General features: G+C 31.6%; 2 protein-coding genes across 3 annotated transcripts; one reads left to right on the top strand and one right to left on the bottom strand.

Annotated features, from left to right (window-relative positions):
- Window positions 1-470: 470 nt before the first annotated feature.
- LOC126888438 (thioredoxin-related transmembrane protein 2 homolog) lies at window positions 471-8,401 on the top strand. The gene is made up of 3 exons (XM_050656694.1): window positions 471-736; window positions 2,273-2,453; window positions 7,029-8,401. Exons 1-3 carry the CDS (start codon window positions 593-595, stop codon window positions 7,502-7,504), a joined length of 801 nt encoding a protein of 266 aa, XP_050512651.1. The 5' UTR covers window positions 471-592; the 3' UTR covers window positions 7,505-8,401.
- A 1,794-nt stretch (window positions 8,402-10,195) lies between these two features.
- LOC126888437 (cell cycle checkpoint control protein RAD9B-like) lies at window positions 10,196-19,766 on the bottom strand. Of its 2 annotated transcripts, none has more exons than XM_050656693.1 (5): window positions 19,662-19,766; window positions 19,187-19,440; window positions 16,061-16,331; window positions 12,750-12,930; window positions 10,196-12,692 (listed from the first exon to the last, which is right to left on the bottom strand). In XM_050656693.1, the coding sequence occupies exons 2-5, from the start codon at window positions 19,232-19,234 to the stop codon at window positions 12,203-12,205; spliced, it is 990 nt and encodes a 329-aa protein (XP_050512650.1). In that variant the 5' UTR covers window positions 19,235-19,440; window positions 19,662-19,766; the 3' UTR covers window positions 10,196-12,202. The 2 variants fall into 2 exon arrangements, with proteins under 2 accessions (XP_050512650.1, XP_050512649.1); XM_050656692.1 differs by lacking the exon at window positions 19,662-19,766 and adding an exon at window positions 19,491-19,645.
- Between the last annotated feature and the right edge of the window lie 90 nt (window positions 19,767-19,856).

Genomic DNA, 19,856 nt, shown 5'->3' with positions numbered 1-19,856 from the left:
GTGTTAGAAAGAGATGCAGCAAACCAGTCCATGAGATCTTGTCGTCAGGAAGCGCGGAAGGTAGGCTCCCTCTATGTTAATATATACCTCTATGTTCTAAAGGTGGGAAACTATGTAATGTAATGTTAATTTATACGTTTATAACGATCATTTCCATCTCCACTAGTTTCATCTCTTTTTGTTCGCAATGTATTATGTTTTCCATTTTTTGCGCTATTTTGCCGGTTATTAGCACGCTCATCACTGTATAATGAGCTGTTTTATATGCATTATATGCTTCCACATTCTACTTTATTAAATGAGTCAGGAAATTAATGTAATATAGGCAGATTACAGTAACCTTCAGTAATTTATTTTTATCTCTTTCGGTAAATTTTAAATTCCTGCACATTTTAAGTTCCTCCGCCTATGATTAATTTATTAATAAATGCTTACATTGCTAACTTCACACTGGCGACTTTATACTTTATGTCACAACTGTCACTGTCACTTACACGCATGTCTGTCTGTCATCTTCCTGTCTTTAAATAAATAATAATGAATTAAATCTAAGAACTAAATTTACCAATTAGTCGAGAATTTTAAATTAAAAATGTCTTTCAAGCAAGATTTAAAGCAGGTTCTTAAACCGTATTACATATTTAACATATTATTAAGTCTGTCCTATGTAGCTTTGAAAAGAACACCAGGTGTATGCAATTATTTATTTCCCACTAGTGGTTGTGAATTTGAGGGGGTAAGTTATATTTATTACAAAATAAGATACGGTTGAAAGCCCGAATATATGATTTTACAAATAAAAGGCAGATATCAAGCACAGTTCTTTATTAAATCTTATCAAGTATTTTTGCTGTCAGAGCACCTTCAGGGGCATTTCCTCAAGAATAGGTGTCTAGAATGAATTCTGTCTCCTACCATTGTCCATAGTCTAGCCTCCAGAGAAATTTCTTGAAACTGTCCTTATTGAATAAAATCAGTTAGCTGGAGTCTGATTCTAACTAATAATTGAGAAGTGCTTGATGACTACATACTACATAGTGAATGCTCTATCTCTTATCTATTACAAGGTTTTTATAAATGAGTTTCTGTCAAGCTCTACATAAGTCTCTATCTACGACTCTAACTAAGTCAAGCTCATAATAAATACAATAAAACAAACAATTAATACAGTTTAACCTCAGCAACAATAAACAATAAGTAAATAAATTGTAGACCACAAATGCCAGCGTACAATAATAATATTTAGGAGAATAAGCGTTAATAACTATGAGACGATAAATCCAATGTTTGGTATTTCATAGTAAACACTTATATATGATATCTGTTAATTGTATAATAGGGAACTTGCACATATTTTTTTATTACATAATAATGTTCAGTTTTGTATAAAAATGAGATTTACAAAATTTCTCGCTTCAAAAACTCATAATAACTTAGAAGTACAAATTTAAAGTCTTCTTTATCTTAAAATAGTTCAAACGACCAGTGACGTCTCAGAGTTTAACTATGTGGTTCTGTTTATGGTTATATTTACGTATATTCTTCTTCTTCTTCTTCTTCTTTAGTTTATTGGCCTCCACCTACTTGGGTATTTTTTCAGCTCGTCCTCAGGGAATAAAGGAAAAATATTTATATTCTAATGACATTTATCGTATGTCGTTGTAATAATATATACCAGTTTGTTGAGATTGGAGTTTGATACAGTTTTTGAAGGAAAGGAAAGAAGGTTTACTATTGAAAATAAAACCATTTTGTAAAAGTACAAATTTTCTATGAATAGTTCAAACGATCAAAAACACTTTTAACGTCACATAACTGTATTTTTTACTGACATTTATAATGTCTAATTTAAAATTATATATACAATTGGTGTAGAATGTAAACATACAACCCTGTGACGTCACGATGCGTTTTAGGGTGGCTGGTATAAGTTGAATTTTTAGTCGTCTTTAGGGGCCAAACGAAAGACAAACAAAACTTTTTTATCTTTGATACAGGTTCAAAAATTATGTTCTGTTGTGATTTATACCATTTTTTTCGAATTTAAAATTTTATGCAAGTTCCCTATGTATGTGAATGTTTACAACATTCCTGGATGTGCTGGATAGCCTCCTGTTTTTTGATGAAATGCCCCTGAATATGCTCTGAGAGCGAAAGTACTTGGGCAAGAGGTAGTAAACTGTGCTCGATTATCTGCCTTTTACGTGTAAAACTAATATTATATATTTATTATAGCTAATTGGCCATATTTAAATGTTTTCTTTTGTTCCAGAGAGAAACAGAAATTTTGTTCTTTCTTATTATAGTTATAGCAATAAGGACTAGAAAAGCAGGAAGTGTTTCTATGATTAATTATTTGTCTTCTAGTTTCATTTATACCAAAGTGGCGAATTTGATTTTATGGTTCAGTGCGGATCTTTTTATGGGAATTGTCTTTGGAATAGTATTCATTTGTAAGTATAGAAGATTGATTTGTTAAAAATTGCTCCTTATCCTTGGTGATACAGTAAAACCTGTGTTAACGTCCACATGTACTAACAACCAGTTTCAAAATTTTCCAAACCGAATATACGTAGATTTCCTTATTTATGACCTGGTATTTACAGCCACCTTTATTGTACAGACGCAGCCAAATAATCTCATTTGATAGAAATGGACCTGTGAATATCTGCTAAAATATTTTTATCTGTTGAAGGAAATATCGATACTATTACATATTTAAATAGGTGTCTATAAAGGGATCGAATAACTTGCATCGTTAGGATCAGTTTTCTCTGTGTTCAAAAGGTTCTTAAATTGCTATAATAATGTATCCAAAAGAGGAAATGTTTGTTGCTAAAAGACAAAATAAATATAATCGCCGAAAGTAAAAAGTATGATTTAAGGTCACAAATTACCAAATTATAGTGAAAACATATATTTAAATAAAAAATATTATTTTATCCATAACGAACAATTACAATGAGTCAATAGCTCTATATACAGATGCGTCTAAATCTGCAGATGGAACTGGATGCGCCTTTTTTATACCATCGGGACATATAGAAAAAAAATTCAAACTGAAACCAGAGACTTCAATTTATACAGCAGAGGCTATTGCAATATATGAAGCTTTACTATATGTAGCTGAATTTGATTTCGCCCATATTATAATTTTGTCTGACTCCTTAGCAGTATTGAAATCTCTTGGTAAATATGGACCCCCAAACATCCAAGACTGCCCATACACTTATAAAATTAAACATATTAAACAAAATCTTTTAACCAAAGGAATCAATGTACATTTTATCTGGATTAAAGCACACGCAGGATTTGAACATAATGAGTATGTCGACTTATTAGCCAAAGAAAGCGTTTCATCCGATACCAGTATTCTACATAAAATAACACTGACTGATTGTATAATCTCTTTCAAGTCAACACTGCATCGGGAGTGGAGCTACCAGTGGAAGGAATACTCTTTTGTGAATCAAAATAGATACTCGTTAATTCAGCCCGATATTCCCAAATTTCCTTGGTACAACTCTTGTAGAGCTTCTAGAAAGTACATAACTTATATTATTAGAGTACGATTCGGGCACGCATGTTATCCAAAGCATTCATTTAAAATACAGGTTCTGGATAATGATAAATGTGAGCATTGTGAAGAGGAAAGTGATTTAGATCATATATTTTTTGGTTGTTCTAAAAATACAATTTACTCATCTAAATTAATAAATGATTTATTAAAATGTAAAGTAGCAACTCCTTGGAATATACTATATTTATATTATCACTTGGTTCTGTAGATGTATACAACTCTTTAATTAACTTTTTAAAAGACAGCAAATTATCATTATAATTCCCTTAAACATTTTTAATTAATACCTTTGGTAGTTAGTTGTTTTAGCTGTTAAGCTTAATGTTACTTAATACCTTTTAGTTGTTATCTTTGTTTTAAACCTGTTTTGTATAACTTGATAACTTGTATTCCTTATGTGTCTGGCAGTATGTCGGTAAGTCTAAGCCAAAAAAAAAAAAAAAGGTCACAAATATTGGCTAAAAAATAAGGGGTTCTATATTAGTAGTTTACTGTTTATGTATAGAATTATATTTGCTCTAATTAACAAAATAAACAAACTAAAAAGGGGTAGTTCCTGGGTTGGCTGTATACTAGGGTGGTGCGAAAAAAGTCAAATTGATAATCCCGTATCGCTATAGTGCGGAAAAGTTGCGATTGGTAATTACAAGAAAAACAAAAAAAAATTATTAAAATCGGACTTTATCTTCGCATCCCGCAACGGGCCTAAAAATTATGAAAAAAATGAAATTTTACCTTTTTTCGGAAATTTTTATTAATCCTCCATGTACGTTTTATTTATCGCTATAGTAAAATTGATTTACAGTTAGCATGGTTGTTGAGTAATAAAAACAACAGTTTTACGCATCTAACGAATATCTTCCGATCCCGCAAGGTCAATCAAAATCTATAAAAATTTGAAATTTTCGATGATTTTGATAAATTTAAAAACATTTAGTTATCTCATTTTTCTCCTACATTGTGAAGTTTTTCGCTTGTTTATATATTGTATGACAATACTTAAACAACCCAGAACTCACAACGAGGTGGTTGCACTTCTAGCTCCACACACACTCTTCTCTCCAACCAACCAATAAGTGTGATTTTTACATTATTTACATAGTAAATTTCTTTTTCATGTTTGTATCCAGCTTTTAAACGTCAACTTTGTATTGTGATTTGGTGGTAGAATCTGGCAGCATGAACCTTGATTTAAGTGTTACCCTTATGAATCCATCTCTTGATTGGGGCCCACATACATTAGATCAGGGGTGACCAACTTAATCGGACACGAGATCTACTGTCTACCTTTCTAATTCTCTGCGATCTACCGACTAGGAATTTTCGTAATATTTAGGACGGGAATAGGTAGGTAGGTAGATAATTTTTTCTTGCCATCGATCGACAGACCTAGGGGTCGCGATCGACGGGTTTGCCTCCCCTGCATTAGACGATGCTTCCGTGACCAACTTTAGGCACCTCTCATCAGCTTGCGTGTGTCAGAGATAGTTTTGGTACATTCCAGTCTGGTATGTCGCCCGTTTTAATGCAAGAACTTATATCTTCATTTGACACTTCGAAGAAATGGTGGAGAAGATAGTTTTGCAACAGTCTGCAATAGTTTTGCAACATTATATTCCAGCCTATTATTTCAGTTTAGTACCGTGCTTCAAAATTTCAAGTACTAAGGAGAAAGGAAACACATTAGAGAGCTAGGGCTAAGGAGAGTGTTAAAAGCCGGATTGATTAAAGCCAAAGACAAACGTATTAGAAATTTCATCCCTCCTACTTTAAATTTTGAAGCACAGGACTACACTGAAATATTAGATTGGAATGTTGCAAAACTATTTTCTCCACCAGTTCTTCAAAGCGTTTTAAATGAAGTTGCTACATTATATCAGGCAACACACCAGACTGGAATGTACAAAGCCATCCCTGCCATACGCAAGCTGTCTAGCGGTACGTAGAGTTAGTCACGGAAGTATCGTCTAATGTATGTGGGACCCAATCAAGAGATGGATTCATCAAGGCAACCGTTAAATCAAGGTCCATGCTGCCAGATTTTACCACCAAATCAAAATTCAAAGTTGACATTTAAAAGCTGGACACAAACAAATGAAAAAGAAATGTACTATGTAAATAATGTAAAAAACACACACTCATTTGTTTATGGAGAGAAGGGTGTGGGTGGAGTAAAAAGTGCAACCACTTTCTTGTTGTGAGTTCTGGGTCGTTTAAATATTATTATACAATATCTAAACAAGCGAAGAGCTTCACAGTGCCACAGAAAAATGAGATAACTAAATGTTTTTTAATTTATCAAAATCATCAACAATTTCAAATTTTTATAGATTTTGATTGATCTTGCGGGATCAGAAGATATTCGTAAAGTGCGTAAAACTATTGTTTTTATTACTCAATCATGCAAACTGTAAATAAATTTTACTATAGCGATAAATAAAAAGTACAGGGGGAATAACTAAAAATTTCCGGAAAAAAGGTAAAATTCCATTTTTTCATAATCTTTAGGCCCGTTGCGGGATCGGAAGATAAAGTCCGATTTGAATAATTTTTGTTTTGTTTTTCTTGTAATTACCAATCGCAACTTTTCCGCACTATAGCGATACTGGATTATCAACTTGACTTTTTTCGCACCACCCTACCATATAGTTAAACAAACTCGTAACATGAAGTAAAACCACTTCTATGGAATAGGTATAATTTACTAAAATCTTAAAAAATCCTAATGGATTAAATAAAATATGTTCATTCAGAACGTTTTTGGACCTATCAGTCCAACATCAGTGAATTCGTATACTTGCTAACTAGGCCCCAGAACCAAACAATGGTTGTAATTATAATTCAATCTACATTATAATGTTGTAATATTGAAAAGGCTAAACGCCGATGTTAATAGATAACCTCTGGGAACATGGTGAAACTCTCAACGAGAACCTTAACCAACCATCTTGGTAGACATAAGTCACTTGGTAGACATCGTTGGCCCAAGATGGTTGGTTAATGTTCTCATTTAGAGTTTCATCATGTTCCCAGAACATGGTGAAACATGCTATCTATTAACATCAGCGTTCAGCCTTTTCAATATTACAACATTATAATGTAGATTGAATTGGTTCTGGGGCTAGTTAGCAAGTATACGAATTCACTGATGATGGACTGATAGGTCCGAAAACGTTCGAATGTATGAACATATTTTATTCAATCCATTGGGATTTTTTAAGATTTTAGTAAATTATACCTATTACATAGAAGTGATTTTACTTCATGTTAGAGTTTGTTTAAAATAAACAAAGTTCCAAATATCTTTTATGTATTTGTGGACTGCAAAACCTGACAATAGCGACCACCTTTATATAACAGCCAATACTTTTTTGATTTTTAGTGGCCATTATTGATAGGTTTTACTGTATATGTATTATTCGTATTTTAATTAAATTTATATTTTCAGTAGGAGCATTGCTATTTCCTGAGCCTACCTACTCAGGCCCTGACAAGGTGACATACTTCAGAGGAGTTCAAGGACTGGATGAAGAATTACAGAGAGACAAAAAGGTTACATGGATTGTTACCTTCTACGCAGTTTGGAATCCAGCTTGTGTGAACTTTGCACCAGTGATTTCTAAACTTAGTACTATATATGACATAGAAAATCTGAAATTTGGTAAAGTAGATATAGGGAGGTACCCGGATGCTGGGCAGAAGTACCACGTAAGCGATAGTAGCATGAGCAAACAGTTACCTACCGTAATTTTATTCCAAGATGGGAAAGAAGTGATCAGAAGACCAATGGCTGATACTAAAGGAAAACTGATCAAATTCTCTTTTACTGAAGAAAACATTATCAATGTTTTTGGTCTCAAAGGGTTATACGAGAACTGTAAAGAGGAATTAAAGGTTAAACCTAAAAAGCAACATTCGGCATAAGTAGGGTGTATGGTTTTCAGATTTAATAAAAGGTGGTTTGGACTAGGCTAATGAAAGTGTGGTTCCTCAGTATGTATTGCTGATTCAATTGCAGTTTATTGTCATTATTAACCAATTTATTGTTCAAGTCGCCATCTTTTTATTCAGCTTGTATCTTTCTTTCTTCTTGAATACTAATTTCTATCAGTGAGTTTGTGGATGATTAAGAAATGACAGTCCAAACATTTAATAAAGATTTATTAAATCACTGAATAATCGTAGATATAAATATTGAAGTGGTTTTTGATATGGCATTTATATATCTTTTTATGAATTTTACCGTGTTGTTATATTTTTATGATTTGCTAGATCTGCTGTCTTTAAAGTAACTATTTAGTAGTTTATATATATATTATGTATTTGATGTGCCATTAAACAATAAGTCCTTATGTAATTGGTTTCCATGAAACAAAAATCATATATGGCATTTTATGTAACTGCTGTTTTTTTATTGTTTGTATTGTTTTTTCTCTTCGTGTCTTTTTTATTTAACACGTTAAGCCACAGTCGCATTAACACGATAATATGCTATTGGCCAAATTGGGTCGTTAGTAAAAATTAGCTATGCACATGGGGTTTAACGTGTTAAAGAATTTTTGCTATGATTGCTGATATTATAGCGCAAGTTTTATGTTTTATATAAGAACAACCTACAACATTATGTATTTTGTAGTGATCTTCATAAAACAGACTGGTCATGTACACAAATTTTTTTATTAATTTGTTTTAATAAGTGATTATTTCAAGTATTTTTTCTAAGAGAATGCTTATGCCTGAAAGTTAGCTCTATTTGTTGATTATATTACCCAAATTTTTTTGTGATTGTTAGCAATGTTAAATAAAAAAATACAAATTTGACTTGTTTGTATATTTTATTTTCAATTATATACTTGTTCAGTTTCATTGTTCTCATGAAAAAGTGTCGGGATCAACAAAAAGATGTCTACTTGTGCTTTATAGACTATGAAAAGGCTTTTGACAAAGTCAAACATGATCAGCTAGTAGGATGCTTGCAAAAAAATAACCTGAATGGGTGATACTGAAACCATAAGCATCCAAAGAGGAGTTAGACAAGGTTATATATTATCAGCATTATTATTCAACTTGTATTCAGAGGAAATTTTTGCACGAGCTCTAGATGAAGCACAAGAAGGCATAAAAGTCGATGGAAAAATCGTGAACATCAGTACGCCGATGATACAGTAAGTACTGATTACTGGCAGTGAAGAAGAACTACAAAAAACCAAGTAGTGCGAGAAGGAGAACTATATGGCTTCAAGGTGAATGTAGAAAAAAACTAAAACAATCGTAATTTCAAAAAAGCACACACTAAGATGTTGGATACATGAAACCTTAGACCAAGAACAAGAGATTAAATGTACAATAGAACAGGCAAGAAACACCTTCTTAAAGATGCGACAGTCTTGGATTTTACTACAGATGTTGTCGTTCACTGTCCACGTTTCATTATCGTAGAGTAGCACCGGCTCTATACAGTTTGAAATACTTATATTTTTGTTTTCAGACTTACCTCCTTCTTCCTAATAAAAATTTTATTTAGTGCATAGTATAATTTTGTTACACTCAATACCCTGCTGTTTATCTCTGGTTCTATAATTTCTTGTCCATTCATTGTTGACCCTAGATACTTGAAGTTCTCTACTTGTGTAATGGTCTCGTCAGGGCCTATTTTACCACTAGGCCCGTGAATGGGTCCCGGAAAGATCAAAAAAACAAAACATGTTTATTACAATAACAAAACATATTTTCAAAATTCTTTCATTTTACGAACAGACAATGATAAGCATAAGTGTTATAATTAAGTGGGTAGGTGCAAACTTTCGGCTTCAATGCTCTTTAAATGCATTCATTTTTTCGAATCCTCAAAAAACTAATAAATATTTTTTTAAAATTTAGATGCAGAATGAAAGATTACATTATTACCGAGGGCCGAATGTCCCTTAGGATAAATAAAAAGTTTCTTTTGAATAAGATAAGTATTTAAAATTAAAAATCACACTAAATTTTCTCTTTTTTTTTTTCACCTATGTAACTTATTAAAATAACCATTATCGAAGATTTCAGGGACTTTCGGCCCTCGGTAGTAGCGTAATTTTTCATTCTGCGTTCTTAAATTTTTCAAAAATACTTATTAGTTTTCTCAGGATTCGAAAAAAATGAATGCATTTAAATTGCATTGGAGCCGAAAGTTTGCACCTATCCCCTTAAACAATGTTTAATTGTTTAAATATAAATTTTATTTATTGTTAATAAAAATTTTATTTTCTTGTCCAACTATATTTCTATTAAATAATTAATACATTTAAAAAAGTTATTATTATTATTAAATTATATTTAGGAGGCCTCTGGGTCTCGTTATTTACCTTTACATTTATATTTTCTTAAGTTTTTGATATTACTGAAGCTTCTGTTTTCCAATATTTATTTTCAACCCGAATTTCTTCAAAGCGTCATTCCAAACATTCACTTTCAAGTCTTTTTCTGATTTTGCCACAATTACCAGGCCATCAGCATATATCAACACTGACACGTATACTTGTTGAAGTTTATAAATACCAACCCTAGTTCCGTTTACCTTACCCCTCCATTTTTTTTGCAGAGGTAAAGAATGCAGGAAAATAAAAAACGGTATTTATATGATAAAAAATATATATTTACAAAATATAAATTACTTGACATTTTTACTACGAATAAAAGGCTTAATTCAAATTAAACCTAGCTGATCGTTTATATACATTTTTACACTTAAAAATATTCATCAACTTCTTTCCACAAGTGACACCACTTGACTAAAAATAAAACAAATAGAGATTTTCTTTAATTTTGGAGAAGATTGTTGAAAATAAGAATGAACCTCAAAACAGTAATTATTTGGCATTAATTAAAAGACAAAACAGAGAAGCTTATTGGAAGATCAACGAAAGGAGTAAAATATTATAGAGAACTTGCAGTGTGGCCAAAATTTCAATGTAAATGATCTGAAAAGGCTATTTTAAACAAAATAGCTTAAGACCAACATTAAACTGTAACCACTTAGAGAAGTATATGATATTGAAAATATGTCAAATGAGTGCCTACAATACCTTGGCCACATGAGAGTAACAAAATAACAGCTTCGTCAGAATATCACGCAGGGAAAGATTTTAGAAAAGCATAGCGTTGGAAGGCAATGAATATCATGGCAGTGCAATTTCAGGGGGTGGTTTAATTGCTTTTCTAAGAAGCTGTAAACAGAATACAAATATACCCTATTCCACGAATATACGCGTGTGTTGGATTATTTCGACAACGAATATTTTATTGTGCAAAATATGAAGAACGAAAATAAATTGCAAATTACATTACTGTTTAATGGAATAATTATTAGAGCCATTTACTTTCGTACTTCTTATGTTGCACACTGAAATATTCGTTATTGCGATAATCCAAAACAGGCGTATGTTGGTGGAATGAACCATAGTCATAATGATCAAGAACTTCGAAAGAAGAAAAAGTGCCTACATACTACAGTATGTCCCTGTAAGTTGTATCCATATAGAAAACTTTTTTATTATTAATTTTATGAACAAAAATTATTCTTCATAAAAAGCTCTGCATGGCCCAAAACCTAAGATTTAACCATCAAATATCCAATTTTATGAATATTATACGAGGTATGTCAAAAAGTTTGAATTTCACTCAAGACTAAAGTACATTTTTCACAATATTGAAAATTGCTATTCTGAAAATTTGTTTGGAAATAAAAACTATATTCTAGTATGCAATTACATCCTTCTAATTGAAAATTTTTTTTTGAAAAAAAGTGGATAACTAACATTATTTTCAGTTATTTCAATTCAGATAACTCTTTCATTATTAATTTTACCAAAAAAAGTGATTTTTAATAAAACCTAAAATGGTCTAAAACCTAAAATACAACCATCTTATGTCAAATGTTATCAATTTTATACGAAATATGTCAAAAAATATGAATTTCGCTCAAGAGTAAAATACATTTATTTTTCACAATATCGAAAATCGTTATTATGAAAAGTTATTTAGAATTAAAAACTATGTTTCAGTATTAATTACATCCTTCTAATTGAAATATTTTTTTGACATACCTCGTATAAATTTGATATAAGATGATTGTATTTTAGGTTTTAGAATCACTTTTTTTCGTAAAATTAATAATAAAAGATTTATCAGAATTGAAATAACTGAAAATAATATTAAATATAGAAAATAATAAAGGATGTACTTAATTGCATATTAGAATATAGTTTTTAATTCCAAACAACTTTTTATAATAGCAATTTTCAACATTCTCAAAAATAAAGCTACTCTTGAGTGAAATTCAAACTTTTTGACATACCTCGTAAACATTCATAAAATTTGATATCTGATGGTTGAATCTTGGGTTTTGGACCATGCAGAACTTTTTATAAATAATTACTTTTTTCGTAAAATTAATAATAAAAAAGTTTTCCATATGGATACAACTTACAGGGACATACTGTATAATGTTCAGTCCAGAATTATTTGGAATATTTATAAAATAAATTATTAACCTAATCTCTATGAAGAAGGTCACATCTCACTAATATTCTATAACAAATAAACTGATGAAGAAATAACAGTTTTTTGAGTAGTTACACTCTATTCTGAGTCTGAGTTGGGTGCTAACACACTACCGAGATTATCCCTTGAGAATGTTGATTCGAAACACTTTCCAAACACTAGCTTAGCTTTTTTCCTCGTAGGTGATTCAGGAGATCTCTGCACAACATCATCATCTACATCCATTGGTGAGTTATGATTGTTATCACAGTTTTCATCGCTGTTAATGCTGCCGCTTTTCGTCTTATCCTTTTCTAATACTTCACGAAAACTAAATGTCTTCTTACTCCTCTTCTTATCTGATGATTTGGATGTTTTATTTGTATCGATGCTGAAATCGTCCCAATTTTCATTGAGTAGTGCTTCTTGATCGTCCATGGTTATATCATTAACCCCTTCACTGTTTGCTTGTGTTATTCTTGCTGGTATAGATGTCGCGATTGTACTTTGGTTGTCGTTGTAAGGATTTAGTGTAGCTATTAGAAAATTCATTTCGAAGGTTGGGTTTTTCATCACCACAGAAAGAGGCCTGAAACAAATGTTCACATTTTAGTATATTATAGTCTATTTAAAAGCGAATCATTACCTTCCCCCTGTTTCAAAGTTAAGGCTAATGTTCAAATTGAATCCCTCCGCAAACTGTATAGCAGTTCGAAATGGTTTCAACGAAAAATTTATCGTTGTTTCTTGGTCTATTTGGAATATTGTGAATTCTGATCCATTTGGGCTTACTTGACTTCTTACAGACTTTGGTCGAACAGGGGCACCTAAAATGGGATAGCAGTAGTAAAAAAAATCCATGTTCCAATGCACATAAGCTTAATAGCAGTTGTCCTGAAATTCTCATAGAAGAAAGACATGTTTTTGTCAGTTGAAGATAAATAAACCAAAAATTAATGTTTGAAACTTGAATGCAGCATAAAGGAAATATTAAAACTCGAGGCCCAGGAAACAAATGATTTTACATCTTAAAATCCCTGAGATCATCATCAAGTAACTGTTGAGATGGTTCAATGGCTTTCAACAACGGATATTGTGTAGCTCTGAGTGCTCAAACATATACATGACACTTAAGGCCTCCCGAAGTCCCATTTAATGACAATGTTAACATTATGTCACATAGCTCTGTAACCAAAGCACCTAGAGACCTAGTTTTTTTGATTTTGAAACTACTTAGATGTATTGTTTAGTCCCGCGTTGATTTTTGTAAAGCTAGAGTGAAAGAAACATTTATTTTAAAAATTTTTACAATACTCTTACAAAAAAACCCAAAAAAGTTTGGATTTTATTTTTTATTTTACTTGTTTTTGTACTTTTCTAAATAAAACTTTACGAGGGACTTGATATTATCTATCTACAACTACTGTTGAAATTTGGACCTTCTATCATCTAAAGATGATGGAGGGAAGTTGCCAGGAATCGACAGGAGTGGCGACTTCTTTGTGAGCAGGCCAAGATCCACAACGGATTGTCGAGCCACTTATGATGATAATCATCATCTAAAGATCCAGAGATATTTGATATCAAAAGTTAAAAAACTTAGTATTCGGGAAATCGCAAAAACATAAAACACTCTAATAAGCTATAAAGAAAGCTACCGTAACCAGGAAGGGTTTTGGGGGTTATATATAACCCCCCCCCATTGGGATGTACTTTGAGCTTAATCCATACCTCCAGTAGTTCTACCCCCAATTAGGATCACCCTTGTTACACTATTGACTGGTACACAGTAAATTGAGTGCGGATGTTCAAAAAACAAATAATTTTGTAACCATGGATATTTTCTACTATAATGTGTTATTTTATCGATAGAAAGAGAAGATTTCAGAGAATAATTTTCAATCATAACCCAAAAAATCTTAAAAAATTCAATTTTCGAATGTCAGCTGCCCTTAAAGGAATATGATTTTAAATCAAAGACTTTGTCTGTATGCCACAGAGTTTAGCGAAAGCAAAGTGTACATTACAAGAATTTTTCAGGCACCTCGATCATGATTTGAAATGGTATTTTGTTAGACAGAAAAACTGAACTTTTTAGTGTTTAAAAATGATCTTCAAATGTGAATTTCTACAGCAGGGAGATTCTTGAAGATTATACTGTCCCGTTTATCCTTTTTAATGGCCGCAATAGGGAACTTGCACTAAAAAATTTTTTTGCATAAAATTGTTAATTTATGTTTTAAAATGTTATATTCAAAATATTACGTCTTAACAATGAATAGTGTACGTACAACATCTTATCAAAGTTGCGCGCCTAAAATTTCCGTTTCAAACAACTTCAAAAGCGAGAGATGGGTCTGACGTCATAGGCCACTCGTATCGTTTGCCCGTTCGCTGGGCTATTGCATTTAATGCAGTTTGCCCATAGATAAATAATATAGTTGAAATATCTTGTTTTACTCTGTGGCAAAAATGATTTTTTCTGTGACAGGCAAAATATTAACATTTTATCTCTGTTGACATGGATCAAAAAGTTCTTTTTTATGAAATTACTTTTGTTGTTTCTTGTGTTGAAGAACAAAGAAGAAACAAGTAACTTAAAAATAAACAAAACTTTTAGTAATAAAAGTAAGAGTAACTAAAAAGTATTGGTGCTACTATAGTATGCGGTCTACAGTCGGGTTTCTACTATAGCTTGCGGTCTACCGAGGGATGCGGTGCTATTAACTTGTATAATTACAATAATGATTCTTCTTATTTATGCGTATTATTAACTTTGTAAAGAAGGATTTTGTTGGCTATGTACACGATCTATCGGTACGTCTGATAATCACCATAATCTTTTCTCAGAAGGCTCTGAACACAATAATGAAAGGCTCCAGTAGGTACTAATAAACATTACAATAAAATATAATCTTTATTATAATGCAAATTACACCGTAATCTTTTCCAGGATATACGAAATCCTTCGATTAGAGGTAGGTAGATCGAACCCACGGGGTAAACCGTATACTATAATATAATGGTACCAAACTATTGTTATAAACGGTTTAAACATGCTTATTAATAACTCTTACTTATTTGCCTTGACACCTCGCATTTCTCCAATAGAATAGCTTTCACTACTTTTTATAAAAGTTGCCACCATGAAGACATCAACGGTAGGTAAGTTGTCAGACTTACCCTCGTCCGTCATATTATGCGTTTTAAACTCTTTACAAAGTAGCACTCAACTTTACCAATTTCAGTTTAAAACTAAGCTGATTGGGGAACTACTTATTACAATATATAAGATGAACATAAATAATACCTAGGAATTTTCCATTAAAGACGATTAAAATGTAATATACCTGTGATACCTACCCTAATCGCGTTGTTTCCGCCGGTTGACCGTGGCCGGTGACGTCAAACCAATAGAAGGACGTTCAAGAGCCTCCTAAGATATTTGAATTTTATAGCATTTTCAAAGTGTCGTAATTAGCGTACAGGTTAAAAATATTTGTTTTTTTCGCATGCGAGCGTTTTAAGATCATATTACCTTATGTTTTTTAATATCATTTTAATATTTAAAAATTTATGCAAGTTCCCTATTGCTTGTTAAAACAAAAAAATGGAAGGTATTAAGAAGCACATAACATTGTCTTTTTTACTTTTTCTGTTAATTAATTACATTTTACTGTGTGTGCAGCTCAACCTCAACAAAAATATTTGGAAGCAACAATCTACATACTTAGACAACCTTAAGAAAAAAACATTCCTACGATAATCATCTTCAAAAAACCCACAAAACAATGGACAAAGGTGGTGCTTCATTGCTCTACTTCAAAGCTGATTCTCACAGTTGCTTTATTTATCTATGTTACAAACCATTGCATGAAAATTTTAATATATTTTAACTTCATAACTGTTTCATTGATATTTGCTACACATTTACTAACTGTATACATACCTACTCACCTACATAATAATTCCTAATAATCGCTTGGCTTTTGGTAACTTCAAACAAGATTTCATCGTCACTATTACTGAACATATTTAGAAGCTGATTGTAAAATGTGCTGGTCGTTACGATAGTATTGCAACCTGACTCGGATGAAATGTCTATGGTTAACGTTTCTGATTCCATCAAACGAAGATTATGTGTCATCAATATGTCGTCACATTTGTATTTCATTTTGAATATTATAAAATCGTTGTTGTTTTCATATTCAATTTTTACATAGTCTAGCTGAAATAGAGTAGAGTAGAGTATTTATTGGTAATAATATACAAATGTACTTTTACAGGTCAGCAATAATTAAAATTGTCTAAAATTACATTAAAAGTTGACAGTACTTCAGTAAAAAAAAACCTATTACTAAAATTTAAAAACTAAACACTAATTAAATTACAGGACAAAACAAAATTTAGATAATAATAATAATAATAATAATGATTTATTGCTTTTTTAAAAAAAAAATACAAACTAGACAAACAGTAATAATTATAATAAAGCAAAAGGCGACGTTCGCTCTTAGATGATGTTCCTAGAAACACCAGCTAAGAAGCGCTCTTCCACGTAACCGCAATACAAATAATTACTATGCTAGTGTAACCTAAAGACCTTATTTACATGCTAAAATAAATTTATCGTATATGATAATAACACTAATTATCTATTTTTTTTTTATTGAATAAATTTTTATTGAATAAACTTTGCAATCATTCAAACGAATGCAGCCAAATTTACTTGAATCTCTGATTTCTCAGATCAAATTTACTTGAAGATCTGAAGTACTCCTCAAATGAGTAGAAAGCACCCATCAGAAGATAATTTTTAATTTGTCTCTTAAATTGGTTAAAATCAAGACTTTTAATAGATATTGGTATACAGTTATAAAATTTCAATGCCAGGTATCTGGTTCCATTTCTGGTCCTCTCAAGTCGACTGAAGTCTGGTACAAGGGCATCATGATTTCTAGTCTGGTAAGTATGCTGTTGTGTTTTATACAGATCTACATTTTGATGAACATACAACAGGCACTGCATAATGTACACAGAAGGTAGTGTGAGAATCCTCAGGTTTCTGAAAGACTGCCTACAATCGTCCCGATAACCCTGACCTGTGATTATGCGAATACACTTTCTCTGCTGACCAAACACCTTATCTATATGGCAAGAGTGTCCCCAGGAAAGGATTGCGTAAGTTAGTCGTGAGTGAAAGTTGCTGTGATATGATGTAAGAAGGGTTTGAAGGGAGGTAACCTTAGATAGGTTTCTAAATAAAAAGAGTTGGCTTGAGAGCTTTTGGGAAAGTTTCAGTATGTGCCGTTCCCAAGTGAGTCCCTGATCAAGATAAACACCAAGAAATTTAGCTTCCTGTGAACAATCTGTTAAAATGGGATGTGTAATGGTGTTATGTCTTAGGGTAAAGTTCACTGTTTGTGATTTTGAGTTATTGAGAGAGAGACGATTTGCCAAAAACCATTGGAACAAATTGCTCTCTGTGGTCTCAAGATCAATATCACTGATTTGGGAAGGGTGGTAACTTTGATAGCATGTAGTATCATCAGCAAATAGGACTGTGCTTACCGGGCCCTCTTGTGAAAATCCCAAGTCATTTATATAAATGAGAAATAATATTGGACCTAGAACTGACCCTTGAGGCACTCCATACATCAAAGGTTTTTTATCAGATTTAAGCTGGTTAAAAAACACATATTGAAATCTATCTGATAGATAAGACTCAATCAATTGAATAGACATAGGATGAAAATTATAGGCATGTAATTTTTTAAGAAGAATACTATGAGTGACACAATCAAAAGCTTTAGTAAGATCAAGGAACGAGGCAAGGGTATCAAGAAAGTTTTCAAATCCTTCCAAAATACTGCCTGTAAAATGATCGATAGCAAGTGTTGTTGTTTTGTTTTTTCTAAATCCAAATTGCTGCACTGCAAAAAGCCGATTAGATTCAAAATAGTCATTGATCTGCTTCTTTAGGATTCTCTCAAACACTTTGGAAAGAATTGGCAAAAGAGAAATTGGACGAAAGTTATTATGATCATCAGCCGAACCTTTACGTTTAAAGAGAGGTATGACTTTCGCAGTTTTAAACACTGAAGGAAAAATGCAGGATGAAATTGAGTAGTTTATTAGTTTAGTTAAAGGTAAGCTAATGTTGTGTTTAATTGCCTTGATTATTTTTGTGTTCATTCCATCCGGGTCCTTGCTCTGGCTATTTTTTAATTCTTCAATTGCTTTTACAACTTCCTCCAAATTTGTTGGCTCAAATCTGAAGGAGCAATGATTAGAGGCGAATGAAGGAGCATGTGGTATAAAACTAAGGTATGTATTGAATGATTGGTCAGTATGATTAAGTGTATATGTTAATAAATGTTAATATTATAGTATACCTATAAAGTTACGTGGTTATTTAAACGGTAATAAAAAATCTTCCTTGTTTTTAACATTTATGATAATGATGGATAATGTAGAAATATGTAACAAATAAGTATGGCCTAAAACTAAATTGTAAGAAGACAAAAATAATGATTATTAGTAATAAAGAATACCAATATAAATGCCCAAATTACCATAAGAGATACACTGTTAGAAAGAGTGGAGATAATATGTTATGTAATATTAAGGATACCTGGAATCATAGCTACAAAATAAAAACTCATTGAAAAGCCAGAAGTTCTTTTAATAGTCTTATAAAGATTCTCTGCAACTTATCTTTTAGTCTCATATTTAGTTAATGGTCTCATATATACACACATCACACAACTAACATAACTATTCTCCAGATGCCAAGAAAAGACAAAGAAATTATTAACACCAAGAACAGAAAATTGGCTTACTTCTGCCACATATGTGTAATAGTAAATACCAATTTTACAGTCGATTCTACAAAAGGTAAGATTGAGTGTAAGAGAGGCCCTGGACGTAGAAGTATACCTTAGCTGGCCAATCTTAGGAAATGGACTAGTCTAACGTCAACTGATCTATTTCGACCTGTTATGAATAGAATAAGATGGGTCAATGTGGTCGACAAAATATGCCAATATTCTGTATGTTACGCATAATATATAGTGATCTTACCTTTTTATCTAAGTTGTGCCCTTTAAACAAAGGCAACAACGTTTTCATATGAATTTTACATGATACTGTTTGTGTTTTGTCACCTAACTGGTTATCATCAATCTCATAATTCGAGAAGAATATTTCTAGCAGATGGAGTCGAACACACACAGTTTTTCGTAGATTTAAAGTAACGAGACATAATCGTTCCTTAGTTGCTTCAACATACAAGTCATCTCCAATTTTTGCCAGTGCGTGAAGTGCTTTTGAAAATACTGTAAAAGATTTTGTCAGAATAAAAGTCAGTCAAGAATATTTAAGTTACCTTTTAAATTTGGACCGGGAATTATACAATTCATTTTAATACTTATTAATAAATTACAACACTCACTATATTTACAATAATTATTTTATATTCTAATTTAATTTCAATATTTCTAACATTTTAAGGTTATGATCAACATTCTTCTTTTTTTTAGTTAAATGAAATACCTACCACTTTAGACCATAATAAGTTCGAAAATGTTCGAACATGTTCATGTTCGAAAATGAAATGTTAAATTATGGAACCTTTTCTTCTAAAAAAAGAATACTCTTTAAAATACCTTACTTTTAAAATGATATTTTATAGAGAAAACTTTGTTTTGCTTTATTAATAAAATTTTTCCTCCATTCTTCTTTCTTGAAAAGT

Source organism: Diabrotica virgifera, chromosome 7 (assembly GCF_917563875.1).
Source record: "Diabrotica virgifera virgifera chromosome 7, PGI_DIABVI_V3a".
Taxonomy (NCBI): Eukaryota; Metazoa; Arthropoda; class Insecta; order Coleoptera; family Chrysomelidae; genus Diabrotica; species Diabrotica virgifera.
This window is presented reverse-complemented; position numbering and strand designations above follow the sequence as displayed.

Excerpts from the sequence above, each read along its gene's own strand:
- LOC126888438 (XM_050656694.1), top strand. The coding sequence starts at position 593 with ATGTCTTTCAAGCAAGATTTAAAGCAGGTTCTTAAACCGTATTACATA. Across the intron at positions 737-2,272 it reads GTGGTTGTGAATTTGAGGGG|AGAGAAACAGAAATTTTGTT; the intron begins GTAAGTTATATT and ends CTTTTGTTCCAG. Across the intron at positions 2,454-7,028 it reads CTTTGGAATAGTATTCATTT|TAGGAGCATTGCTATTTCCT; the intron begins GTAAGTATAGAA and ends TTATATTTTCAG.
- LOC126888437 (XM_050656692.1), bottom strand. The coding sequence starts at position 19,524 with ATGAATTGTATAATTCCCGGTCCAAATTTAAAAG. Across the intron at positions 19,441-19,490 it reads TCCCGGTCCAAATTTAAAAG|TATTTTCAAAAGCACTTCAC; the intron begins GTAACTTAAATA and ends AATCTTTTACAG. Across the intron at positions 16,332-19,186 it reads GGCACAACTTAGATAAAAAG|CTAGACTATGTAAAAATTGA; the intron begins GTAAGATCACTA and ends ACTCTATTTCAG.